The sequence below is a fragment of the Dermacentor andersoni genome, chromosome 6, assembly GCF_023375885.2.
Source record: "Dermacentor andersoni chromosome 6, qqDerAnde1_hic_scaffold, whole genome shotgun sequence".
NCBI classification, from domain to species: domain Eukaryota; kingdom Metazoa; phylum Arthropoda; class Arachnida; order Ixodida; family Ixodidae; genus Dermacentor; species Dermacentor andersoni.
Window position 1 is genome coordinate 31,186,658 of NC_092819.1, and position 22,456 is coordinate 31,209,113.

At 43.5% G+C, this 22,456-nt stretch overlaps 2 protein-coding genes across 2 annotated transcripts in view; one reads left to right on the forward strand and one right to left on the reverse strand.

Moving 5' to 3' along the window:
* Window positions 1-10,154, reverse strand: part of LOC126521484 (X-linked retinitis pigmentosa GTPase regulator-like) — a 42,172-nt gene extending 32,018 nt beyond the window's left edge. The window contains exons 1-6 of the mRNA XM_050170198.3: window positions 9,943-10,154; window positions 7,739-7,864; window positions 5,054-5,146; window positions 3,953-4,015; window positions 2,444-2,602; window positions 505-654 (exon numbers count right to left, since the gene is read on the reverse strand). Coding sequence (XP_050026155.1) covers window positions 505-654; window positions 2,444-2,602; window positions 3,953-4,015; window positions 5,054-5,146; window positions 7,739-7,864; window positions 9,943-9,973 — 622 coding nt within the window. The 5' untranslated portion in view covers window positions 9,974-10,154. The remainder of the gene's footprint in view (window positions 1-504; window positions 655-2,443; window positions 2,603-3,952; window positions 4,016-5,053; window positions 5,147-7,738; window positions 7,865-9,942) is intronic.
* A 181-nt stretch (window positions 10,155-10,335) lies between these two features.
* Window positions 10,336-14,961, forward strand: jagn (jagunal). The gene is made up of 2 exons (XM_050170208.3): window positions 10,336-10,518; window positions 12,015-14,961. Exons 1-2 carry the CDS (start codon window positions 10,430-10,432, stop codon window positions 12,505-12,507), a joined length of 582 nt encoding a protein of 193 aa, XP_050026165.1. The 5' UTR covers window positions 10,336-10,429; the 3' UTR covers window positions 12,508-14,961.
* Window positions 14,962-22,456: the final 7,495 nt, after the last annotated feature.

Below are 22,456 nucleotides of genomic sequence, written 5' to 3' on the forward strand. Positions count from 1 at the left end.
AGTGAAATGATATTTTGGAGCTGATTTCATATCAGTGCGTTTTAAAATTTTCTGATGCCTTTCTGTTGTACTTGCAACTGCTATGCTTAGCTAGAAGTAGTGCTTCAAACAAACTCTTTGGCATCCAGGAACTTTCGTTTTTGTCAAGGGCCTTGCCTTTCAACTACCTGCAGTCCGTTAGCAAGAATGTGCGCACTAACATGCATGCAGACGAAGTTCAACTGACTTGGAACATTAACATTTCACAAAAACACTTCTCTAGCTTCAGTCGGAACTAATGAACAAAAAACATGACATTTAGGTTATATTGCGAGCAACACCTAATAACATGGCTTTGTAAACAGGCTGTGTAAACTGTGCTGCCAGCAATGAAAGCTTGCACGTGAAACTAGTGAGCATTGCACATAGAGTAAAAAAAAAAACACGAGTGCTGTCTTGTAGATTATTCCATCGACTTCATGAGCTTAATGATGCTACAAGCTACTGCGGGCTGCAGACGCTCACCTGAAACAATGGCTGTGTGGTAATAGCCGGTAGAAATGCACATTATCCTGATGTCCACTTTGAGCTCCAGAGGCGAGGGGACTGTGGTCTTGGTCCCAAGGCCTAGCTGGCCCTCTTTGCCACCACCCCAGACGTAAGCCGTTCCCTTGTCTGCAATGAATTTTGGCAATGAACTGCTTACTCTGCACACTGTCAGCAAACTATAGGATCATATAATAGAACCATATGAACTTAACAAGCAACAAGGAATGCTCCACATCCTTTTTGCTGTGGGGTGGGGCGGCGTGGTGCTGGCTGAAAACTCCGAGTGCTAGGTTTAGTACATGCACACAAATGCCCGTCCAAGTGTGTAGACGGACAGTCACCGCCGTAGCTCAATCAGAAGATCACTGCATGCTGCACACACAGGCTGCGGGTTCAGCTCCCACTGGCAACAATTTCTCTCTCCTACCACTTTCATTTCCTTTTTCCTTGGTCAACCCCCAATCTAAAGTTGATCTCAAATTTAAAAAACTTCTCTCAATTAATACTATGGTTTGAGAGAAAATACAGTTAATTTTCCCTATGTTTTCCTTGGCTTTAGTGTCTGTTGACTGCACACAGATTTCATTAAACATTCAGCCTTTCACTTCCCCCAATTCTTCCCACTCATGGAAAAACTAAAGGTGATACTATCAATAAAGAGGTTCCGGAAAACTGCTGCAGAACTAGCTACGGAGGATGCCACCAACTACCAATTCCAACCTCAAAAATGCTCATGTTTCATCCGGGAATCTTTCACACTTCCTGTGGTCTATTATGAAGATAGAGAAGCATATGTAATTGGCAGCAACAACAAAAAAGAACAATAAGCCACAGTCTGATGCCTATGTCTTATGTTCTGAGATGGGCCATATCTTTCAGGGCACCCTGACAAAATAAAGCTGTCACTTTGTTTTGCCAGCCTTCTAGTCTATTATATAATGTAAACAGAATTTTTTAATATCACTCGTGGCAAAAAGCAAGAATCTACGCAGTAAGCTGGATTACTTAAACAACAGGTAGACATTACTCGCAGAAGAAATGAAAATGCACTATTGACTAATAAACAAACACTTGCTAATGAACTTTTGACTAACTGCTTTAGCATACATATTGCCATTTACGAACTGAAGCGAGTGGTTTTACAAGGCACATCCACTTGGAACAAATTTTGAAACTAGCACCAATTTAGAGATAAGCACTGTCAAAATTGCGGCAAAAATGCACTGTTGTTTCATCTACTTTGTTAACAAAACATATTTTTATGCATCGAAGCTCAGTTATAACTGGGACACCAATGCATTTCATCGCATACATTAGAGATGCATATCTTGAAAGTGGTGTCATCTTCCGAATTCGTTCCAAGTGGACATGACTTGTGAACTTGTGAGACGAAAGTTTCCATTGTATTGTCTCGGCATTCTCTCATGGCTGATGCGAAATTTCGTTCTAATGAAGTCACATAGAGTCGCACTTCGTTAAATTGAGGTTCTAAATACGTGGTTTTCTATGGGCATGAGGTTATGAAATTTTAGACACTTCATTATATTATGAATTTCGTTATATCTAAGTTCGTTATATCGAGGCTTAACTGTACCTAGCCTTATTCCTACACGATGTCAGCAAATGTTCTTCTACGTCATCACGTCTCAATAACGTCGATGGCGCAAGGTCTGGTACTTTAAAACCAACATTATTATCACATTCAAATATAACTGTTTCCCAACCTTCGCTACATGTGAACCAAAGTGCAGTAGAGCTGACACAACTTCAAAAATATGAGCCAGCACTTTTTCAAATGTGAACAAGCCAGCAGCATATCAGGAATCAGTGTTCTTTTACTTGACTCCCTGAGCAACACAAAATTCAGTATGCTGACCGACATTCTCACAACAAAAAATGATGCTCCCTCACATACCTGTAAGTGCCACGGAGTGCTCGGCCCCAGCAGCCAGCTGCTTGATCTGAAGCCCGCTGAGTGCGGTTATTAGTGCAGGCTCCGCATGTTGAAACTCTTGAGAGTTGAGGCCCAACTGGTGTTCAGTGTTGACACCAAAGCCATAAACTTTGTGATCATCTGACACAAGAGGAAGGGCGGAGAGGCACACACGTGTTAAGTTTTCAAGAACAAATGCTGCTTTTGCACTTATCAACAAACACCTAGGCAATATGTGAAATTTGACAAACAGGCTTTCCGACAGGTCTGACTTGCCCTAAACAATATGGCTGAGCTTCCGCTGGCAGCCACATTGACTGTGAGAAGTGCATTTTGATTTTGAAAGCTCTGATGGTGCAAGGAACTGTGAACAGCAGGCATGGTGGTGCAGTCTTTTTTTTTCTATTCTAGCCTGCGCCCCGCCGTATTGGTTGGGTCAGGCAAGAGGTATGTAGGAGTGCACTTGTGAATTCTGCATATCTATTGCCGGCAAATTTGACCTCTATTACTTGCAACATGAAATTGTGTGATATTAAGTTGAAGATAAGCGCAGCACTAATAACCGGGGGCAGGGAGGAGGAAGCAGTGGAGCATAAGCTTTTGAGCCGCAAATCAAGTTGCCCGGGGTTATTTGAGAACGAAAAACACCTCAATCACAAAAACAACACCGGCAGGTTATGGCTGAAAGCAATATAAAAAAGGGACATAACACTTTTGATAAGACCATGTTGAGACACTACTATATATCACAATGCTAAAAAGCATATACATGTACATTACACACATGAACAGGTAAACAGTAAAATGTGTGTGCCTTGATTGTGAAGAATATCTGATAAATAATGGATTTCGATGTCCTAAAGCCACAGTACAGCTACGAGTGCCGCCATAAGGAAGCGGGGTTGTGGATTAATTAGACCACTTGTGGGGCTTTAAAGTGCAACAGAATCTTAGTGCACAAGCATTTTTTCATGGTACCACCACCATTACAATGCGGAAGTCATGCCTAGCAGTAGAATGCAGAAGCTACTAAGCCACCATGATGAGCCAATGACATATCAAAATGAACCAGATCAGTAAAGCACTACAATTAAATGTCTATGACACACTTTTAATGACAGAAAAGTTTGACAAGGACAAACTTTTCTGAAATAACACATCCACCAAAAATAATGCTATTAATTGCAAAAGCCAACCTTCAATATTGACCTATGGTATGAATAATGTCTATGCAACCAAGGCTTCATGGAGACGAATTCACTTATGCAACAGTCACTTGAACCTAAGAGCCTTATTTATTGAATGTCCATGATGACCAAAGTAGAGAAGTGCTTAGACTGAAGGCAAGATATACCACCCATATACATTTTTGAGCTCTTTCGTCCTGATAATAAAGAAAGGGGGCATGGTTCTAACTTGGATAGGCTGAATGCTAAAATTAAGGAAAATATGGTACTGCACTTAGTACTAAACCTACATGCGTGTTCTCACCTGTAGCAACCAGTGTGTGAGCCCGTCCACATGCTAGAAGAACCGCCCGTTGGTCTTTCAATGCTGAAAAATAAAATTTCAAAGCGGAGTACCTTCGCTACAATTTTTACCATAGCAACAGAAAATGATTCTGCTTGACAGCAGCAGCAGTAGCGATGCAACACATGGTGCACAGTTATAATTTATTTGTACTAAAACAAGCAAGTCACGCATTTAAACATGGTATAAAATGAATGCACTGCAAAATGCCACCTGCAAATGAAGTTTAAGCACAAACAAGGTTGCTGTTTAGCTGGAAAAGCCAATAATAGCTACCTCAATTATTTACACAATACTATACAGTATCCATTTTGAAGATAGCAATGGAGCAAAGCCATGCATACATGCTATGTACTTGTTTTTCTATTTCTATCTCAAATACTTTATTTTTTTAATTGTCTGTGACAGATAGCTCTGTTTTGCCTTCCCAGGTGTCTTTTTGCAAGAGGTGTAAATTACCTGCATGAGAAATCGTAATGTTCATGCAGCTAATTAAAAAGATTCACTAATCAACTGCGAAGCCGTGTCCGCTACAAGACTACCACCATTTTTGGGATACCTATCCTTAATATTCACTATGAAATTACATTGGCATTCCAGTTAACAGCTTTTCAAAGGCCTCCTTCAAGCAGTTCAGGATAATAACAGATATCTCGAAAATGGTGCTGATCTTATAATTTCTGTTGAGCAGGCATGACTTCTGTACAGCTCCAATGTTGCATTTGCAACATATGCTCTAAAGTAAATAACAAATAAATAGTGAATCTTTTTAATTAGCAACCTGGACAGGGCAGTCTATTGTGTATATGCCCACCTCTTCAGGTAACTCATCTAAACAGGCCGAACTAAGCTATATGCTCCATACACTTATTTTTTTTTAAATCGATTAAAGAATAAACTTGGTACAATATATTAATGTGGCATATTCACAGGAAATACGTAAATTGATCAGCTCCTCAAGTCAAACAAGATTTCTCAATCAGGAACTATGTACGTGAAAACATGGCCACCTGCACCTCATCTTCTAGAAATGCATATAAAATGCCTGTGTCTCAAAAGTACCTTTCACGCACTTGGGCCGCACAACTGTGTTTTTGTGGCCATGCCCAAGCTGGCCATACTCGTTGCTGCCAAAGCTGAATACACGGCCTCCCGCTGAAAAAAAAATATATATATAGCCCATGAGAAAGAGCAGCAGTGGCCACATTTTGAAAACTTCGCAGCTGGTAAGTTTATTCAAGGCCAAAAACAATAAGTAGCCAGTTGAACCTCTGCCACACTAAACAACAAGCTCATGTCAGTACTTTTCTCGAGCAAAATCTACAATGCCTATGGAAGAAATGTACCCATGACCCACTTGCGCATGGAATCCGGACTGCCCCTACTTGAATTGCCCCGCAAACTTCACGGACTATAGATTCTCTTCAGTATTGTCGCCAGCCGAACAAAACTAGACTTTCCTTTATATATGCCGTTTAACACCACCGAACAGACTCGAGGAAAACATGAGAATATGTTGTTAATGCCCCAAATAAGAACCAACAACTACCTCTATTCTTTCTTTGCACGAATGATATCGAAATGGAATTCATTGCCACGTGAGGCAACACAAATGACATCACCCATATCTCTTTTATCAGCGGTGTCTAATATTGTTTAGCAAGGTTCTTTGTTCATCGTTTGATATGAAACGAGAAGGAAAAATAGTGTGGAAAATAAAAGGAGGAAAGAAAAAGGGGGAGAGAGGGAATTTTTTTGCTGTCATCGTTTACCCACTTCTGTTCGTTCCCGATAGGTGCGGTGATTTAGCGCCCTTTTTGTTTGCTTTTGTTTCGTTAATACCCTCGGTGCTTGTGCTGCTTCTATGTTCCAACAATTTTTTTTACCATTATATGTGTTATCATATTTCTTCCTGTACCACTCCTGCCTTGGCTGCCAAAAGGCCACCGGCAGTATTGAATAAATAAATAAATAAATAAATAAATAAATAAAATCAATGCTTTAACTCAGTAACATGGCATCTGAATGCAAAATAATTAAGGAACATAGGCACCTGCAAATATTTCAAAGAAGCATTATGCGAGTTGACAGGTATGCTCCCTGTGATGCAAATGATCACTTAATGCAATTCTTAAATTTCAAGGCATTATCAAACTGCACACTTTTTGTGTAAACTAACATTGATACCTTCGTCCCAATGAATTCTGTTATCTTTTGTACTCAGCTGTTCTCAAGTTGTATTGTTCTTATTTTCAAAATTGCACTGAATCATCATTTGTCAATACTGATCAATGACTGTCTATTTCAAGCGCTACACCTGAACATCTTCATCTGAACATCATCATCATCTATTGGGCACTCTTGTTTATCGCCTTGGTTACCTCACAAGATTGTAGCTCATGCTCTCTTATATGTAATACCCAACACTGACCCTTAAAGGCTAAGTGAGGATGAAAAGAGATAAAAATAGGGTATTCACTATACGAAAAAGCAGTCACAATAAGACGGTGCCTTGAACAAGGGGGTTATGTCTTCCTCAGGTCACCAAGACACTACAGCACTACACGCTCCAGAGTGATGCTTTTGTCATGTACGTTTTTCAACATCAACAGACGTTTCACTGATCAGACAATTTCGTCCACTTTGCAGAGCTGTGAGATTGCATACCAATTCATATACATACCCAAAAGTCTATCAATTTCAGCTGTATGTTGAGTCAAATGCACTATTAGTTATTTCACACAACCACTGAATGCACAAAGAATTGAGTTTTATTTTATGCACAAATGAATTTATTATATTTTACAGAATTTTTGTTTTTTATCGACATATGTCACACTCAGCAAAGTGCAACAATTCTTTTGCAATTATTTTATGTTCTTATCCTTTGCCATGCCAAGTGTATAATACCAGTGACAACAGTGGCATGGCAACGTTCGAGATTACAATAAAGAATGGAAGAACAAGACAGAAAAGGCAGACCGGAGTTGAACAGGATCAGGACCACTACACTATCCAGGCCTCGGAGAACATACCAAAAGCATTCACATACAAGCCTCACCACCAACAACCTGCAGCATTAGTTTATCTGATACAGAAAGGCTTCAGTGATATCATGGTGGCGATGTATGACATGCCTGCACCTTGTATATACAACACCTCATGCATACGGAGCAACACTGTACATACACATTAGATTATGTATGAAAATGAAGTGTTGCATTATGGTACACTGTCATATATATTAACAAGAAGTTCTGTTAGCAGACTTCGATCGTTCGCATTTAGTTCGGCAAGCATATAGTTCCAGAAATATAAATGAAGAAAAGAAAGATCGAGATTTAAATGTATACTACACTCTAAAGCATCGAATGAGTATTCAAACTAACATAACTTTTTAATATTTCTTCGAAGTCATAAGAAAAACATGCTATGTCTGACAAATTCTGTAAACATCTACAAATAAAATAAATTATTCTTCAGGTATTTATCTAATCGAGCTGTAATGAATGGCCAAATGTTAAATTTGTGTTCTCCTTTAAGAGCAATACATATTGTACAAAAGCATGCCAGACTAAGACAACACTAGTTCAAAAAACAAGAAAGGACATTGGACAGTTAAAGAAATGTTGCAACAAAGCTGCACACAGTTGAGTGCACGTTTTCAGTGCAGCAGCTGCGATGGCATCAGCCATCAGAAACAGACGTCACTGCCAGACGAATCGCATACCATGCAGCTGGACATACCCGTTATGAAGACGGAGTGCTCGTCCCCGCAGGCCACGTGAATGACGGGATCGTTTTTCACCCAAAACATTCCGGGCATGTTGCCAGCGAACCGGGTCTTCCCAAAGGTGCATACTGCCCCAGAGCCTTTGACAATGAGAAAATGGAAGTTTGACACTTTCAGTTTACTCAAAAAGCACCCTAGCAAGTGTCTATAAGTAATGGTGTTTTCATTTAGCCAGGAGTGCACAGCGTAGCTTAATTTATGAAGTTAGGAAACCAACAAGAACTAACTGCATGTACAGTGAACGAGGTTGCAAAGCAGGGACGACTCTACAAAAAGAGAGGGGGGGGGGGGGCAGGGGCTGCTGCTACTGACAACCTAACAAAAAGATCCCAGTGCTGCCCTCGTTGCAGAGGCACTTCATGTGTACACTTGTGCAACATTTTAGGTGACATTTCTCATCCCAGAAGAACATGAGCCTCTCAAGATGAACAACAGTGCACAACATATGATACATTTCGAAACATTGTCAGGCCTATTAATGATGCTGCATTCCATATTACATGCGTCTGAATGCCACTTCTTAAGGTTTATTTTTGTCTTCGCATTTAACCATTTTATTCTACTATGCTATGCTACTACGATACCAGCAGAAATGGTAGTTTCTGCACTACCAGTTCCTCCCTCACACTGCATTTAAGGGTATTAATAACTGATTAAAACAAGCATCAGCTTCATAACATTCTTGCACTTTACAGTTTAACAAATGCAGGGCAATTGCTAATAAAGGTATGACATCTTTTCCCACACACCTTAAACTTTACTACGCCTGGAAGTTCCTGCAGCTGAATTCACATCCACTGGACCATCAGTAGTGGTACCACTTCCAACTCTGAATGCATATTGTTGCAGAAAGTTTTGCAGGTGTTTTTGTGCATGAATTCTACTGACCTTTTCTGCTAGCCACACGCACATTTTTTTTTTCACCCCTTCTCATCATCCCCTGTTAATGAAGTGCAAAGGGTTTGATTGATTGCAAAGGGATGCATTAATGGGCTAGTTGGTATTGTATCTTGCTGTGGGAACGGTGTGAGAAACGAAAACACACACCACACAAGCGCTCATGCTGTGATTTATTGATTAATTGGTTTATTGAAGTTGTTTCGAAAAACTTGCAAGACGTTAAGTTCTATTTAGTTATCACACATATGTAGCAAAAAAGATGATAATAAGTAGTACAACCTGCATAATGGAGTTATTATAGTAACGCTAGATTAAGCTGTTAATCAAAAGAGGCACCATGTAATATCGCATCATTCGAGGCGTGTCGATAGCTTCAAATGAGCCGCGCAATACACGTACATTAGAAATGACCACGAGGCAAGCCCCTACAAGACGAACGGAACGGGATCCGCGTACACCACTACGGAGACACGCGCAACCACATTCCGAACACCGCTACGCGTGCGCGAGCGTTACCGACGCGACGTCGTTGCGACGATGCGCTGTATACCGCGCAGAAAAAAAAAAAAAAAGACGGGAAAGCAAAAATAAAAGGCGCATTGGCCACACCCCCGCTGTCACAATCGAGCAACCTTGGCCCGATTCCAAAATAAGTATTCTGTAAGACGGCAGGGAGTCGCACCGCTGCCAGTTAGCAACGACGGCGGCGACCCTCTTCCGCTCGCGAAAAGGAAGAATATCGGGCAAGCCGCGACGCGCGCGAGGGAAATCGCTCAAGCAGCACCGTAGCGACGCGTTCCCTCCCGCCCGCATGCAGCCCCTCCCCTCTGTAGAGCGCCCGCCGTAATTAATCTTGACTAGCGCTGCGCGTACTTTACGCTCACCCTGACCTACGGCGAAGCGCGCTTCGAAACGTCGCGCACACGACCGCGAAAAAAAAAAGTGTGCTCTTCCCGGAAACGCTAAGACGTGAGCGTGTCCGTCGCGGTTCGGTCTGCATAGCGACCGATGTTGCGAACCCGTTTGCGACGTGCGTAGGAGTGGTCATCTCCGCATAGCGGTACACCGGAGAGGCACGCTCCACGCCCTGATCGTCTTGCCTCGGTGAGGCGGATCGAATGAGAAAAGAAAGACGAACCCTTCGATACGCACAAATGCGCGAGATACACAACAATCGTGGCCGAAACACGCGCGTGGAAACACGATGTGAGAGCTCGAGACGCGAGCATCTCATATGTAGCATCGGGAGCGAGCTTACCTGGGATGTCCTCTTCCTCATCAGCTGTCATTTTCACTTTTCGAAGCGGTCACGGCGAACAGTCGACACAGATCTAAAAGAGGCTACAGGGGAGAGGCACGAAACTCGTAGATATAGTTCGATTCGGGATGAAACATGCACGCAAACCGAAGAACGCAAAAGGATGAAATAAAAGGCACCCTCCCTAAGCTCTCTTCTGGCATAAGTGGATTTGGCCGACGTTGCGTAGAGCAACCATGAACAGTTTCGTAGCTAGGTTGCGTTACATAAAATTAAACAGTATAACCGCAATAAATAGTTTCTACAAAATTTTATTGTGCGAATTATTACAACAGTAATTATTTTGATAGACAATTATTGCTATTTTACATGGCTATTTTATACCGTTCTACCGGAAGCGCTGCAGAGCTTCCGGCAAAGAGACGATGTCGTCTAGCCGACCTCGATCAAGGATTCCTCAAATTTTGTACGACGAATAACGAAAAGCATGGCATCTCGAGGTGGCACTCACGTTAGCGGCACGGATGGCAGCGATTTCAACCATCGACAAAAAGTGGCATCGCACTACCAGATCAGGTTAGTTGTCCAGCCGAGCAATTGTCTTCGAACAAATACCCTTAGCAAGCGTTGCTAATATTAGGAACGGCCAGAATAACTTCTAGTACAACAAGGCATCGAAGCGAATTGGGCGATATAACAACATTTACGGCCCGGTGTATTGCGTAATTTCAGAGGAATATAGCGATATTGGGCGTCTGCAGCTGCTGGCAAGTGCAGGGATCACGTTATGCTACGCGGCAAGCAATACGTGGCATCACGTTGGAGAGGTTTTCCTAGTAGCAGAAAGCTGGCCGAAGCTGCTGTATTACGCTGCTTCGAATTCCATTGCGACGAAGGATATTGCTTTTATCGACTATACATCTGTGGGTTTTCACGCGACCGATCAAACTTACCACTATGAGTTCACAGCTGTCAAGGTTTTTCTGATGCCGGCGCGCGCCGAACTGAATGTTCCACTGAAGATAGTTTTCAGTGCTGCGGTCGTATAGTCAGTAATGATAGATCGAATACCTACCTCAATGTCACGAGGGTACTGAACATGTACTACTTTGTGCGAGTATGTTAGTGGTGGCAGACGTGGTTTCGGCATTCAACGCTGTTCCGCACTACGCTAATTAGGTGATAAACATTACACCGAAGCATTTGACGATGTTTATCGCTCGATGGCCCATTGTCAGATAGTCGATAACCTGGTTTCACATTCCTTCTCGTTAGCCAAGAAGGATTCACATCGCCAGTTTGGCCACATCGCAGTTTGGTTTCGCTTCAGCACCTCATGTGCGATGTTGTCTATCGCAGTGATTGGATGCGCGCTTCGTGACGTGAAAGGATTTCCCCGCATACTTATTTCTTTACCGCTAAAAATCAGCTTAATTGAAAAGCATTTATGAAAGCGTCCTATGATAAAACAGCAATAATTGCAATGTTTAGTATAAAGTGCAAGCGTCGTATCTGTACTTATGACAGCACCGCAAATGTGGCTGCACTCTGGAGTTCGCACTCTTAATGCCTGTTTGCCTATAACCGAAGGGGTGGTGGAAAGCTATATGCCTGGTTAATGTGTTTACTTCGAACGTTGCTGTAAATGTTGCAAGTGGTGCACAAGTACAACACTTGGGACAGTAGGTGCAGCAATGTAGTGCGCATCCTAAAGTGAAGTATGAAAAAGAGCTGAATGCTAACATTTATTTATATAAATCTGTTTTATGTTACGTACTGTTCATTGTTCAATTAGGTGAAGGCACTATATACAGAGATATGTCAGGAATTGTGCCAACGCGTCCTTGCTGCCAGGTTTTTCGTACTGATGGGCGTTTGGCACAGACCTAAAAATTACAAAAGCTTCATAGCAAACAGAGAGCATCTGGATGTACACTCTCCTATGAGAATGGGATTTTGCTTTCATAGAGTCGTCTTGTCACCAACAAATGCTCTTGACAGTGCTGCTGACAATTTTTCTCAAAGGAACTTACGTGGCAATATTCCATTCTACCATTTCCTGTATTTTGCAGTGCCATTTACAAGACAAGGCTAAAGACTGCAATGCTGCTGCACTTCTTCCTGTTTCTGGCCATGTGCGCCAAGCTAGCCGAGGACGTGCTTGATCGGCTGGACGTCTTCATCCTTGAGCTGGAGGAGCTGTACATACCGAAGCCCCTGCTTTGGGAGTGGGTCTGGCTGGCCAGCCTGGTCTTCACAGTGCCGGGCCTCACAGCTGTACGCCGCAATCGTGCCAGCAACATGAAGGTGTACGTTGTCGGCACGTTCCTCCTGGGGCTGTGTCCCGTGATCGGAGCGGCGGCCTACTTCTTCCGCGACATGTACGGCTTTGTGCAGCATGGTCATGCCGTTGAAGGTGTTGAGTTGTGGCAGGGTTACCCTGTGGCAGTCCTCTGGTATGCCTTCCTCACCGTGGCCTTCCAGGCCCACATGTTCTCACTCTACTTTGGCGTAAGGCTCATCCTGGCCTGGCAACGTGGAACAGTCGTCAAGAAAGCCAAGTAACCATGCTACGTGCCCACGTTGCTCTGCAGGTGCACACTCATTGCAGCGTCCTGTATGGCTGACCTTGTGCAGCAGTCTTCCTTCTTTCCTTCTGTCCATACACGTGTGGAGTGTGCTGGATCAGTGTCACAGTTGTCGGTTGCTGACCAAGTGCGGACTGCAGTGAGCCAGCCAACTCGTCACCCAGTGCAAACCCTTCTACCCAACTCAGGAGCCTTTAAACACACTGTCAACTACTGCCATTTCTATTGAACCCGTTGTCTGTAGTTCCAGCATGGCCTTTTTCTTTGTCCAAAATCATGCTGCCAGAATAAAGTGTTGCAGTGCTTGCTTCTGGCTTCCTAGGTCTGTATGCCATATAGTCAGTTTCTTCAACAAGACAGTGTACCCGAAATGAGTCAATCAAGCTTATTAAGTGTTGATACGATGGCCACAGCTCAATGAGATTTGCTCAGTGTAGGTCATTGTAGTAGTATTCTGTGCCATACAGTTTTTTATACCCACAGTTAAATTGCAGTTAGTATATATATTGTGTCTATCGTTCTTATTGTCATGTGCAAGTGCTTCCTATATATGTAGAGGATCTATGTAACTCAACCCCTGGCATCCCCTGCTGGAAATTACAGCTAGGGACAACCTTGGCAACTGGGAACTTTGGCACTGCTGCAGTGCACCATAGTTTCTTGTGCATCCTCTGTGAAGACACGTTTGCAGCAAGTTTTGCAGGGAGAAGTGACCATTCTCGGAATGTGGCGTCTCCTGACAATTTCCAGGGGACCACGGGAATGCGCATCTGTGTTGTGTGTTGTGCCTTCCTGGTGTCTAGTCCATGTGCACAAAGCTTGGTGTTCTGTGGTGTCACGAACAATTCACAAGTAAACGAAAATTTTCATGAGGATGTTCTTCCCTATACGCGACTACATGCACAAGCTTGTGCTGAGCTTGACACTGGCAAACTCATTAAGACATCAGCCCCTCAAGATGTTTGCCATTGTAGTTCGGCATAGCTCAAGTTTGGTGAATCGTTAGTCCTTTTTTTTTAATTTATGGTATTCGGTTACGTTATGAGGATTGCAAGACATGCAGCTCCTGCATATGATGTACCATAGATCAGTTTTAGGTGCTCTTAAGAAGGTTATGTTCTCATAAAATGCCTGGGACGAGCCAAGAACAGTTACAGGCTGATGTCTTCACATTATTCTGGTGTTGCAGCCATGTCTTGCAGGTTTGCTGCCTTGCTTTGAAGCTTTTCCTGTGTGCCTTATGTGAGCCTTGTATATGTTATAATTGTAAAGCTTTGTATTCCCATGTGTGATTAGCAAATAGTCTTAAATGTGCGAGCCTATAGTAGGTGGATTGGTTATGACTCAAACAGCCTGTTTTTCATCACTCCTGCAAGTTATGTTTTCTGGCACAACTTGGCTGAAAAATTGGTCTTCAGGTAGTAACAACATCACGCTTATCACTCATTGCATTGCTACTTCAAGAATGTCGTGGTTTCACCCAAAATATATATGCCATTGGTATGGGCAGTGAAACTGTGTACTGTTTGTTGTTCTAAGTGCATAGGAACAAGATGCAAAGACATTGCAAAGCTCTGCAGTATGGGCAGATGCGGTTAGATATGTTGCTATTCATGCATATTCTTGCCATTGCTTTCTACCCATTCGTGAAAGCTGCGACACGGTGGAAACTGCAGCAGATGTGCAGACTGGATATAAAATAGTGCTTCAGTCAAAAGCAGCAGTCTTCGAATTGATGTGCATAAACATGTCTATATGAAAGAGGTTTGTCCCCACAGGCACTTGGGTGAGCCATGAATTGGCAGACCCAGTGAGACAAGTGCACTTAGAGTAAATCGTCAGGTCTTCAATGGCTGCTTCCCAAAGGTAATTTAGTTATATGACAAGATTTCACACTGTTTGGTTATACAGCTTGTGCAGCCAAATATACAAGACTAGTGGTGAGAGGGCATCTGCTGACTGCCATTGTACGCTGAGAACAGCATTGAAACCTGAATGATTGTTTTATTTCTTGCGGCCTAATGTGTGCAAAATAAATTCATAATGTGCTGACAGAGGATGCTTGCATGATTGCTTGGAGAAATGAAAAACTTGAAAATGGCTGCCATTTGTGTGATGTTTCCATGTGGTGCGATGGTGTATTGTGCGCACATGTGTGTGCTTGCAATATGTGGGCATTGCTGTGGAGTGATTTCTTGTATGTGCAAGTGTGGCTCTGTTGGTGCTCCTTGTTGGAAGGAAACTTCAGATACTCCCGATTCCTTGGCGGGCTTGCTTTGGGGCTTGCACAGGTGTGCGGACTGTGAATGCTGCAGGGTGTGTTTCATTACTAAAAACGGATTGATACATTGTCCAACTTATTACTGCCAGCTTTTGTGACAATGTGTATGTATGAAACCATGGCGCAATAAATTATTCCAGTTTGTTGGTACTTGTGCACTTTCCGTCACAGGTGTTTGGTTGTGCTGTGAGAATAAAAAACATGGTTGCGTAAAAAAAAAATAAAAATAAAACATTGAAATAGGCTAGCAGTATTGAGAGTAATTTGACTTCTAGCATTTTACTGTGGTCTTTTTAATTGTTCAGTGCGAAGAAAGAATCTGCATGCCTTGCTAGCACTTTTTGGTGCTACCTTTGCTTATTTCACCAGCTCATTGTTAGATGCAAATTTAGTGTTCATAAAAAGAATATTTGATCTGTGTTCAAGTAATGGTTCCTGTACAGATCTAAGTTTGAACCTCACCTGAAATGTAGCTGTCATCATGAAGTGCTCGTCTCTCTGCATGTTTATTATTTGAGTGGAAGAATGAAGAAAGGTATGGGTATTGACTGCAAATCTGGTGTTCCTTTCCATTACGGCACACAGTGTACATGGTGGAGCTGTAACATCTGTAGCAAAATAGGCTGGATTAAATGACCAGCCAGCCAACACCAGCCATGTCACAGGTTTAACAGGCAAGAAAACGTCACTCACACATCCTTATCCAAGGGCCCTCAAGAAGCTGTTCAGTCAAGCACAAATAAACCAGCTTCATTCCATGTTTTGCAATTGCAACTTGCAACTGTTTGGACATGTAGACACAGCAGTGTTCAGTTAAGTGCTATCTCGAAGAGTGGAAGGCCCTTATGCAGAACCAAAACGGCGTCATATCCCTCCATATTCAGCATGAGATGCTAGCGTCATTCAATATGCACCAACGTATATTAAACCGGCTCGCCGTTCTTTTTCTCTTTTTTTCAGTCACTGATAGCTTATTCTGTCATTGTCATTGCCATTATCACAATGCTTCTACGTGGGTGTACTCCTAAAGCACTTTTTTCTTTTCAACTAAGTAAACTGCAATAACATTGGTGAAAGATCAACTGATGTTAACCCTATATGCCAGCACAGATTCTCTTATCAGTTTCTTATTTTCCTAGATTACGTCCCATTGCCAACGGCATGCCACTCAACTAATCACATAAAACCAACCCTCCGAGGATGACAAGACCACTTTTCACACAGATCGCTTCACCCATCAAAACGATGGCCAGCCTGTTATGAGAACTTTACACAAGTTATAGCAATGCGCAGAACACCATGCAACACATCTTATAGCTTGGACAGGGATGGTGTGCCTTGAAATAGGTTGAAAACTAATTCCATGTGCTTAATGTGCTTCGATGAGCACATCAACAGTGTGCATGCATCAAGGCACCCTAGACCACACTAGAGAAATGGAGTCTATACGGTAACTCTAGACCACACAGAATGCGAGCATCGTTTGTGACACTGTTTACTTCAGGACTGCACACACCTTTCATTTTAGTTTTATGGCACAAGCACAGGTCGAGTAATACCAAAGAAAAGAAATAGAATGCTCATCGCAGATGAGTTGTGCACATATTCGATCACAGCATTTTCAAAAATTTTTTTTTTATCCTGGCAGGGAATGCGTCTTCCTGAAGTGAACAGCGTAGTAGATGATGCTGGTATTGAAGCGTGCTTTGGGCACATTTCGTACTGCGGACGCTATCAGTTTGTAACATAAATGACATACCGGAACTACAAAAATGACGCAAGTCACCTTTTTCACGCTAGTTTGAATATTTCTCCAGCATTTAACAGCAAAAGACCAACATCTATGGTAACAGTTAACTCCTTTCTCATGCGACAAGATGCATGACAGGGTGTACAATACATTCAACAATGGCTGGGAAGTATCAAAGATGCATGTATCTTAATTACTATATAAAGACACTCATTGGGTATCTTATATCTATAATATGATAAATCCGGCAAAATGGGTATCAGTATCTGTATTTTTCGATAAATTGATTGAAGTATCGTGTATCGTAATATACAATATAGACATATTGGAAAATCCATGAAGATGCCCAGAGCCTGGAAATCAGCAAATAGCAGCTAGTGAACTTATTCATGACCAAGAGTATAACAATGCATCAGCACAGTGCAGCCAAGAAAGTTCATTTTAATGCGTAAGCATTTTTTGGCGAGTACCCCGCAAAATCGGTCTGTCATGCAAAAAGTGTAATGCCTTGTATCTGCACAAAATTCATAATTCGTAAAGTTAAGGCATTTAATTATTACAATAGTGTAAATGTAAATAATTGGTAGCATTATAAACAATAAAAAAGTTGAAAACCACCCCCTGAAAAAAATTGATCAGAGAGAATGCCCACATGATCAGATTTATGCATACCGATACATAGGGCTACATAGAAAATGCATGGGAAAGCCTATAGACTAACTGAAATTTGGGGTGGGCCAACTTAAAATTCGGGGGGGGGGGGGACCAACTTGGAATTTGGGGTGAGCCAACTTGAAATTTAGGGGTGGGCCAACTGAAATTTTTGGGTGGAGGGGCTCGAAATTGGGGAGTGGGCCAACTTGAAATATGGGGCTGAGTCAACCTAAATTTGGGGGTATGACAACTGAAATTTGGCAGTGGGCCAACTTGAAATTTGGGAGTGGGCCAACTGAAACTTGGGGGTATGCTTACACATACTTGTACAACTCCAACGGAGTTTCTGCATACTTTTCGTAACTTTAATGAATGTCGAGCCTCTACTTTTTTGAGAATGTGCAGGGCATTTCTACGGAGACTAAGTAATATTTACAAATAGCCATATTGAAATAAAAGAAAGCATGGAACCTTCTGAGACATGCCGTGAGCGATGACGAGGTGACGGGGGATATACGGTAATTAGTCAATAATTAAAAAATAATTAATTAACTTCTAAATTTGTTTCAGCAGGCTCCATCATAATTGGGAAATTCAAGCAAGCTCTCTATACAAGCCATATCAACTTTTGAATCTAGAAAAATCTGATTACCCCTCCGATTGTGACATGACGAAATTCGTCCATCAGATCGCGCGAAACCGAAACTGGGAGGCTGTCGCGAGCGCAAAGCCCCGCCCCTCAAGGCGACGTTCTGCTTACGTCACCCAGCAGCGGGCAGCCAGCGCGCTTGGCTGCCCGCTGCTGGGTGACGTAAGCAGAACGTCGCCGAGCCCAAAGCTCTCGTGGCCTGCAGGACCTCGAATAAAGTTGATTTCCTTCCTTCCTTCGATGGCTGCGGCTTTGCGCTCGCGGCTTTACTCGCGGCAGCCTCCCAGTTTCGGTTTCGCCCACTCTGATAGGCGAAATTCGTCGTGCCACAGCTCCGCGGGTAATCCGATTTTTCCAGATCCAAAAGTTGGGACGGCTTGTACAGAGAGCTCGCTTCAATCTACCGACTACAATGAGCCCGCTGAAGCTAAATGGTTATAAGTTAATTATTTTATTGCGAAAGCAATTATTTGTACACTCCAGGCGCATTTTTGCCGTCGCCGTGATGTTCCGCATAAAATCCAAGGGCGATAACACCGTCGCCGCGCGTCGTATGCTGTATGTGCGAGTGAAAGCACGGGAGGGAAGCCGGCGATCGTGGCTCAATCTTGCGCGCGCGAAGGAGGAAAGCGGAGAGCAAACGCGCCGTCTTCCGTCGCGCGATAGGCCGTGGGGGGATGGGAGGTAGGGAGGGAGGCGGCGTTGTGCTCCGGCAGCAACTGCGTATTTCGCGACCGGGCACAAGTGGAACTGACGATCGCCGCTCAGTCTCGCGCGTGATAGGAAGGAAAGTGGGGAGGCAGTGCAGGGGGTGGCTTCGACATTGTCGACAAGTGCACAATTTTGCACGGCCGCGCGCTGTATCTTGAAAGCGATCTGCAGACAGCTCTTACCATTGTGCGCGCTGTGTTCTCGCCGCTCTTGCGTTGAAGTGATAAGACAGCACGAAAGGTCACTTCGCTCGGCGCTGCTGCCGTGCTTGCCCACACCAGCGTTTCGACAGCGAGTGCCCTCGCTCATCGAGTGTGGCGTGTTCATGTTTGCTTGTCCGGGCTGACACCATGCTTGTTAATTCAGTTAGTAAGGGAATGTTTCCAAGTTTATATGGCCATAAAACTGCTATCCTTCCTTCGTATAGCTGTCTACTAATTTGCTATCGCAATCAATGCTTCGCCTTTCGGGCGAAACTGCGACTGTTCTTTTTTTTTGTTAATTGGCGACTAATTACCACGTATAACCCGTCCCCCCGTGGTCGCCACCACTGACACCATGATTCCGAAGGAACCATGCTTTTATTTCAAAACGGATATTTTCATACGGATTATTTAGTCTTCGTAGAAATTAACATTCGGTATAATACTGCGCGGTGCTATTATGTCCAAAGCTAGACACAAGTTTAACTGAAGCTGAATGTGACTTCTTATTGATGCGAGAGCATCAAATTGCCCATTGAGCGACAAAGCCGTCGTCTGTCGTCTGGGCAAGCGAAACACGGCCCCTAAATTCCCATTGGCTGCGATTTCATGTTACGAACGTGCCTAACACCTGCTGGGTCGAAAGCGCGTCAGGTGTTACGTGAGGGGAGAGGGAATCGCCGCGGCGCCACGCCACCCTCGCTCTCGGAAGCCTGTGTTATCCGCGCGTTCCTTGTCCGCGCAAGTCTTTCGCCTGCGTTCTAACTGCGCCTTGGTAAGGCCAGATCAAAATGCGCCAAGCCATCGCCTCTTATACACATAGCAGACTTGTGCATCCTGCTTTATGACGTCATGCTACTTGGACCGATATTTTCATTGCCAAGTCCGGCGTGACGAAAGCGGTGACGTCAAAATCACCGCGGCTTACTCGGGAGCGTCTCCATTACATTCTAAGGCAGTCCGGCAAGGTAGCATGACGTCACGGATTTGAAGTGCACCGGCCTTGTGCTATAAGAGGCCTTGGCCAAGCGTCTCAACGCGCTCGTTTGCCCGCGAGGAGTTCATAACTTGACGGACCGCTCAGCGGCGTTCAATAGGACATTAATGCTTTCGTATTCAACACTCAAAGGTACTTATAGGTGTCCTCAGATTTTACAGCGAAGCTGTATATGGGGACTAGGATCCTGGGATATCTTCGTCTTCGTCAACTGACAACTCAACCAATCACATAGGAAGGTGCGCGCCGCGTGCGCCGCTATGTTCCTAGCAGCACCACCAGATGGCGCTCGCATCCACGGAAGCGGCGTCGCCGGCCGTGTGGGGGAAAGAGAAAAAAGAACCAGAAAGGTCGCCATCGCGCATAGCGTTCACCGCAAGCATTTCCCGGTAAATTTTACAGTAGCATAAAGTGCAGTTGCCGGGAAGCAGCAATTGTACCATACGAAGCAGGAAGTGACGTCACTACATTTTCATATGTAAAAGAAGAACCCTCCGAGAAAATGATTTCATTTGTGTGGTGATAGCGCTATGGAAAGGCCACGCATAGTTAGTACTCCCGAAGAGCCGCGTGAAGACGATGAGCGGTGACGGGAACAGCAACGTCAATATGCACAACGGCGTCGTGCTCAGGCTAGGCAGGACGCAGCTGTTCCTGGCCAAAGCAAGCCATACACAGTTAGGACGCCTGAAGAGCAGCGCCAATACGATGAGCAACGAAAAGAATATCGACGTTAATATGCACAGCGGTGTCGTGCTCAGACTCCGCATGACCCAGTTCAAGGGTATACGTCACATTGGTCCAGCGGATCAGGTGATACCGGAGCTTCGCTGACCAACCACCTTTACCGCGTGGGTTGCAGCCCACTTTTTTTCTTTACACGAGTATGTTACCAATTGGCTTAAGTTCCGGAACATGTGGTCACTATGAATAAGTAAAAGAAAATTACTAGTTAACTTTTCCTTGACTTTAGAGGGCATGTCATAATTTCAAAATTCAAGTTAACGAGCACTTGCATATACTGCATACCTATCCTTTTTTTACATACTCTCAAGGCGCAAGGGCATTGCAGAGAGGAGTGGCGAGCACATGTGTAATCGTCGTCAATCTTCCAGAAATTAGTGCTGATACAGATGCAGCGATGGAGGCGGGAAAATGGTTCCAATCTTCGGCAGGGCGTGGTATAAATGATTGAAAGTAAGAGTTGGAGTTGCATGGTGGTACACCCACCTTCATTTCGTGATCGATGCGAGGTGAAATGTAGGTTAGGGGAAGGAACAACTCATCTTTAAGAACGGGATTAATGTACTAAATCTTATAAAAGAGGCATAAGCGCATAAATTTACGACGTACTGCAACGTCTGGCAAACTGAGCGTCAGTTCCGTTGATGATACGCTTGCGTGACGTGTATAATTTGATAAAATTAAACGGGCGGCCCTTTTCTGAAATGATTCAAGAATATTTGTTAGATTAGCTTGACCAGGGTCCCAAATGGAGCCGACATATTCGAGCTTGGGGCGTACCAATGTTTTATAAAGTTGTGACTTAACGTGAACAGTCGCACGGGAAAAATTGCCAAGTATGAAACCGAGCATGTGGTTAGCGTTATTATATATGTATTGGAGATGTACTTTCCACGAGAGATTACTAGTGATATGTATATCAACATATTGGTAAGATGCTACAGAGGCTAATGGTGTGTTATTGAGGGTACAATTGAGAGAAACAGGGCAAGCGGAAGTCCGTGAGACACGCATGCTTTCACATTTATTAATATTAAGGGTCATTAAATAATCGTAGCACCACGATGATATGGCAGTAAGGTCGGATTGCAGGGCAACATGCTTAGATGCGTTAGTGGTGACGCGGTAAACTACGCAGTCATCGGCGAAAAGTTTTATAGAAGAAGTAACGAACTTGTAGAGGTCATTAATAAAAATTAGAAAGAGTAGTGGACCCAGAACAGATCCCTGAGGTACACCAGACTGCACAAAAGCGATAGAAGAGTCATGTCCGTTAGCAGATACATATTGGAAGCGGTTCGAAAGAAATCATTCAATCCAGTGCAAAATATTAATATGGATGTTAAGTTTACGCAACTTAAAGAAAAGCAATTAGTGAGACACAGAGTCCCAACGCTTTCGCGAAATCCAAGACTATACAATCTATTGTTAGTCCTTTGTCTGCAGCCCTAAATAAATCATCAGTAAAAACCTTGTACAAACTTAGTATAAACTTTGTGCGTAGGGCAAGTTTCGGTAAAAACGCATTGAAAATATGTCATGAAAAGATTGCTGTTCAGGTGACAGGCGTTCTATTTTCCACAGTTCGGAAACATTATTCGGATGAACGATGTGTAAGTAACTGTTGGTTACTCTTTCTGTTAGCATTAGTAAGGCTCACCACGAGAAAGTTACAGTAGTTACTTTGTAGAACCTCATCGCCATTGCAGAACCTGAATCCGTTAAAGAAAGAAGGAGGGAGGGGGAGATAAAAGGAAAAAAAAAATCTGAGTGCGGCTCCTTATGGTGCATTATGAAATGCCGTTAACCCGGTGGTGTTATTTCTACTGGAAAGTAGAAATGGCGAATACTTGAATGCGGCTTCTCATCGTTCGCGATGTCTTTCTCGAGCGTTCGGCGAAGATACATCACGTGTCGCAATGGCCTTGTGCTATTGG